The sequence below is a fragment of the Mizuhopecten yessoensis genome, unplaced genomic scaffold, assembly GCF_002113885.1.
Source record: "Mizuhopecten yessoensis strain PY_sf001 unplaced genomic scaffold, ASM211388v2 scaffold10849, whole genome shotgun sequence".
Taxonomy (NCBI): domain Eukaryota; kingdom Metazoa; phylum Mollusca; class Bivalvia; order Pectinida; family Pectinidae; genus Mizuhopecten; species Mizuhopecten yessoensis.
In genome coordinates this window covers 271692-277806 of record NW_018408752.1, presented here as the reverse complement: position 1 = coordinate 277806, position 6115 = coordinate 271692, and the positions used below count along the sequence as shown (strand labels likewise).

The window sequence follows — 6115 nt, the reverse complement described above, 5'->3', positions numbered from 1 at the left end:
CTCTCTCTCTCTCTCTCTCTCTCTCTCTCTCTCTCTCTCTCTCTCTACAAGTCTGTCTGTATTGTGTGTGTGAGATGTACAAGTGTGTGTGAGGTGAATGTTTATCAGAATATATGGTGGGATGAGTATTTGTGTATGGTTGTCAATATCTATTTTTATATATATAAGAACATATATATATTAATGGTAGCATGTGACTGATGTATTGATGATTATTGAGGATGCATCTGTTGATGATGATGATGATGATAGATTGATAGATTGATAGAATGATGATGATGATGATGATGATGATGATGATGATGATGATGATGAGATGATGATGAGATGATGATGATGATGATGATGATGATGATGATGATAGGATGATGTTTCTGATGATGATGATAGATTGATAGACTGATGATGTTGTTGATGATGATGATGATGATGATGATGATGATGATGATGATGATGATGATGATGATGATGATGATGATGATGATAGAATGATGATGATGGATTGATAGAATGATGATGTTGATGATGTTGATGATGATAATAGGATGATGTTGTTGTTGTTGATGATGATGATGATGATGATGATGATGATGATGATGATGATGATGATGATGATGATGATGATGATGATGATGATGGAATGATGATGATGATGATGATGATGTTGGATTAATAGAATGATGATGATGATGATGATGATGATGATGATGATGATGATGATGCTAGGATGATGATGATGATGATAGATTGATGATGTTGTTGATGATGATGATGTATTAAGATGATAATGGTGTATTACTATTGATGATGATTGACAAGGCTGATGATGATATTCAGTCACGATGAGGATGATGATGATGAAAGATATGACAATGCAAGAGACAAACCATGCAAATGGGAATTGTATGTATGTGGGTGTATGTGTGTTTATGTATTTATGTAATAAAAATGTCTTTAAAAATAAACAAATTATAAAAAAAAACAAAAAAAACCACTGTGTTATAGTAGAGTTTTCAACTGAAAGCGCTGGCCTCATTGTAGGAGGCCAAATTATAGTGACAAGGTATGGAGAAAAACTTAACTTCATAATTACTTTCACACGAACATAGTTTGGAATTGATCTTTACAAAATTATCCTTTTGTATTTTTTTTTTAATAATCCTATGGTATCGCTATGGTGCAATGTCTTTTTTTAAGCGCGAAGCTTAGAAAAGGTGTTATAGCGGTCGTACCTCCGCCTCTGATCACAGTGCAATTACCGAGTGAGATCCGTTAACTGATGTAATTATATATACGACATATTAAGAGAGGTTTATATATTCCATATTGTATATTGTCTAATTTGAAAGTACCTAGCGATTCTAGGGCAGTTTTCTGGGCTTCATCCATGCATCACCTGGGACCTCCATCTCTTCATTTACATCCCATCCTCTAGTTATTCGATGTTTTATATGATTTATGAGTCAGTTGAAATACCTTCTTTTTAAATCTTTTTTACAACAAACCAGTACAAACCATACAGGAACAACTATATATATATAGTCAATACTGAAAGGGTATACCATCTGTCATGTTTTATTTTGATTGAGGTTATTTTGTTTGACCTCTTGTTACACACTTTGTGTGTCAGAGCGTAATAAAAAAATCTTGAAATCTTGAAATCTTGGAACAGTGTCGAAATCATATAGAGGATGAAACGCATAAGAAATACTTTTTGTATGGTGTCAAATTCCGAAGCGGATTAAGACATTCTGGGGGCGGCGCAAACTCTCTTGGCCTCTTTTTGCTTATTTCCCACAAATATGCATACATTAAAAATAAAATATAATGCAATTATGGAAAAACGTTGAAGAAATAAATGTATTATTATGTGATATACCGTATGAACATTGACAGTGTAAAAGTGACTATAGTCCGAGGCTACAGTACCATCAAATTAGATAAATCCGCCGTCTGGCATTTCCTTTAGTAGGTGATTTCATGTTTGTTTACTATTTCAATTCGTATTTTTTTTAACAAGCTGACAATACTTGGAATCATGCATCAGCTTTGACTATTTAAGAGACACTGCAACCTTGTCAACAGACTGTACGTCTTCGTTATCATCTCATTTCATGACGATGGTCTATTATAATGCAGAAATAAATATATAACTTTCTCTATCTCTTATAAATAAAAAAAATGTCATATTTAGATATGTTAAAAAATAATAATAAAAAACAATAATGGGCATTTATATATGTACATGTGCAAAATATATGAACTGCTAGTTGTGACCATCTTCAAGAAAATCAACACGTTATAAATGTTTTTCATTTCTGTTTACTTGTTGAAAGATCATACATCTGTAAACGTTTTTAGCTCCTGAATGTGTTTGTGTATATTGGCTATGAGCCGTTTGCTGACGTCAGTGGTTTGGCTCATGAATGTTGTATTTGGGTCACACTCACAGTGCTGAAGCTTGGCGGTGAACGTGTACGTGTGGCTGGATTAGGGTACTCGACTGTACACGACTCAAGGTGTTTTTATCGGAAGCTAATATTTATAATATGCCTTCAACACCCGAGAAACTGACAAAGTATGAAAAGGTATGTACATTTTTCTGATGGACGTATGTTGTTGTTTTTCAGTTTTGTGGCCTTGGCGGATCGAGAGAACGACCAAGGGGAAGGGACGTCAAAATGGGGAAATTAGGGGAAATAAACGGTTTTAAACAAAATTCTTACATGCTCAGTATAAGAGGCGATCCTTAAGGTCAAAACACTCCATCAGATTCAACAATTACATTGTATTGGAAAGTATTTGTTGGATTTTAAGATTGAACACGTTTTGATTGACTATGTAGGTCATTGCATTGGTTAGGTTAGTTAATAACATCCGTGTTTGTAAGCTACCGCTTTAGAGTGAATTATTGAAGTTTCTTTCAATTTTTAGACACGTATAACATTTCGCGTGGATGTTTTACGCTGTCAAATAACACCAAACATTGCTTGTTTTGTTACGAGACGCAACCATGTGTCTATTTATAGGCATTGAGCTTGAGCTTTTGCTACTGGGTTTGTTTACACTTATGGCCGGTCGTACCAGTCGTGTCAATGACGCAGGTGATTTTCTGTCATATACATTCTATTTCAATCACAATATAAGCAATAATTTGTGTTTATTTGGTGGAAATGCTTTGAAACGCATTTTTCGTGTAAACAAAGGTTACAGATAATGACGGCTTCTGATTGGTTGATATAACGGTGTGTGGCAGACACACCTCTAAATAAATTACCCTTGCGAAAGGTCAAGGTCACATTGGTGTATACCAGAGACGTATATACGTCTCTGTGTATACTCAGTTATTTGATAAAATATCAGAGACGTATAATGTATTATACGTCTCTGAAAATATGTAACAATAATTTGCGTAGTTTCGTCTGTTGTTTAACCATTTTGATATGCCTGGAATCATGTTATATTTCAAAAGTAAAGCATACAATGAAAGTAATTATGAACTTTCATTGATGATTTTCATTAATTGTCTAAGTTTTACATGGGTGGACAGTTCTTATACAAATCTTCAGTCTATCATGTTACGATGTATCACAAATTATGGAGCATGGGGTGGTGATCTGTGTGCCACACCCCTTTCCTGTTCTCTACCTTAGAATGCAGGCTTAATGTAGAACAAACACTCTAGGCTATTTATAGTAAGTTTTGCGTTTCTTAGTTTTCCGTACCTCGGCACTTTATTAATTTTTGCACAATCTAAATTTGGATCAGAGGGCATTAATTACAAATGTCATGATAATGTTGCATTAGACATCAGGAAATTGTGATAAGGTTGCCCTCGTCTTAAGTTTGCTATAAAATATATTTCTTGTGGCATAAACCTAATGGAGTTTTAAATACCAAAAAATGATTAATTGCAATATTATTTAAAAGAGTTTGCGAGACTATAAGAATGAATAAAAAGTCTGCAAACATGAAAAAAAACTGTCAAAGTCTTTATTACACACTAAGCAGAGTATGCTATATGTATATATCTCTTTCCTTTATCTCAGGTCAAGCTGTCAATACTTAAACTGTTGGTTAGCTTTATGGTTATTCACACACTTTGTTTTTCACCCAGTTTGTTTGAATATCATACACTATCATAGCAATTCAGAATGATTATCTATTGTCAGTAAACGCCAGATCAATTGTTCATCATTGAACACCTATCAAAACTTGGTTCCAGATATATATACAACAGTCTTGTCTGAGTCAACTACTGAAACGCACACATTGGCTTCTTATTTTTCAGTCAACCATGGTTGTTTTTGTATATCAAGGGAGGCTAGGTATGGTAGACAGAGTTACAAAAGAAGATAAATCACCTTATCATAAAAATCCTCTGTGTATAGGTTGATTCTTTGAAACTTTTGTTGTTTGTTTGTTTTACATTTTACTGGAATGATCAGTATTTTTTTCTTAACAGACACGCCTATACAATATCAGAAGTCTTCTGTTGCAGGAAACAACATATTTGTTTGGAAGTGATACTACTGTGTACATGATATAGATAAGCTTCAAAAAAATCTATTTCATAGCTCATTTGAGGAAATTTTAACTATGCAGAAGCTCTTTTTTTTCAGATTGAAAGTTATGTCAGAGGATTTAAGCTATCCTCCCTAACCTATAAACGGGTGATGCATCTATTGCATGATGAAATGAGCCATGGCCTCCTCAAGTCAAGCAATCATATCGCTGATATAAAAATGTTTCCCACATTTGTCCGAGCCTTACCTGATGGAACAGGTGAGTGAACATCTTGACATTATAATTGATTGTGTTAACCAACACTTTCTGAATCTCACTCACTAACTCAGGTATAGATATAAAATGTACATGTGTCAATTTTTTTCATCAAGTTTTAATTAATGATTGACATGTACATAAAGTAAAATGTTCATTAGTATTTTTATTTGTTAATAATCTTTAAGTTATTTCGAATAATAAAACATTGTCCAGAAGACTCTCTACTAATTTATTTTTTATAGAATTATTCTGATATATATCTAACTTTATAAAATGCATGTTTATATAGTTGTGTTTTTATTAGGACCACTGAAGGTCACAAACTGACTCTCCATACCTGTATATCATGATAAAATCACCTCAATGTTACCGATTACTTGATGTTAATTACCTGTATGTAACTAGTGCAGGTGTTCTGGGGAAATGCTTTACGACGACATGCTTTAGGACAAGGTCACAATTGACAGTTAAAGTTAATATGTACTATCGGTGTACAGTAAAACTTACGTTTGTGTTATTCCTGAAAAGAAATTCTGTTGTATCAGTAAAGCAAATAAATACCATTCTTGGGCATGTATTTTGATTACTTAGATGCTAATTATGAAACACTGTTCCTGTATTTATGGAATGTTTTTTTGGCAAATGTACATGTTCAGTTTATCTGAATAAAATATAATTTAAACCAAAGATTGTTCTTTATATTAAAAGTGTGTAAAACTCTTTTGACAGAAAAGGGAAAGTTTCTGGCTCTAGATTTGGGTGGCACAAACTTCCGTGTGTTAATGGTGAAGCTAGATGGACGAGAGGTGGACATACAGAGTAAGACCTACCTGATCCCCCAGAGGATCATGTTAGGCACAGGTGTACAGGTAAGACCATTTCATTGTACTGTACAACCATAGTAATTAAAAAGGCATATATAAAAGTAAATTCATGTTAAAAACTAGGTAGCGTGGCATCAGCAATGTTGACAGCTTGAAAATGTTTTCCTGCCATAGGAGAGGGAGCTTGAGGGGGAAACTATGTAGAGAAAGATGCATAATATAAAAATAGAAATATCTATCTGATGCTATTTTAAGAATACATAACCACTAGAGCTGTATAGTTTTCACATGGTTAATGGACACATAACGAGTCGATGTATTTAGTGTACTTATACACCTACTTCATCCGTCAAGTCGTCTGTAGCCTTGGTCATCTTCGTAACATAGTACCGTCAAGTTGTCTGTAGCCTTGGTCATCTTTGTAACATAGTACGGTCAAGTTGTCTGTAGCCTTGGTCATCTTTGTAACATAGTACCGTCAAGTTGTCTGTAGCCTTGGTCATCTT

General features: G+C 33.9%; 1 protein-coding gene across 1 annotated transcript in view; it reads left to right on the top strand.

Annotated features, from left to right (window-relative positions):
- The first annotated feature begins 2407 nt into the window (after positions 1-2407).
- The window catches only part of LOC110462998 (hexokinase-1-like), a 23735-nt gene continuing 20027 nt past the window's right edge, over positions 2408-6115 (top strand). Inside the window, exons 1-3 of the mRNA XM_021517304.1 lie at positions 2408-2588; positions 4623-4785; positions 5515-5654. Coding sequence (XP_021372979.1) covers positions 2550-2588; positions 4623-4785; positions 5515-5654 — 342 coding nt within the window. The 5' untranslated portion in view covers positions 2408-2549. The remainder of the gene's footprint in view (positions 2589-4622; positions 4786-5514; positions 5655-6115) is intronic.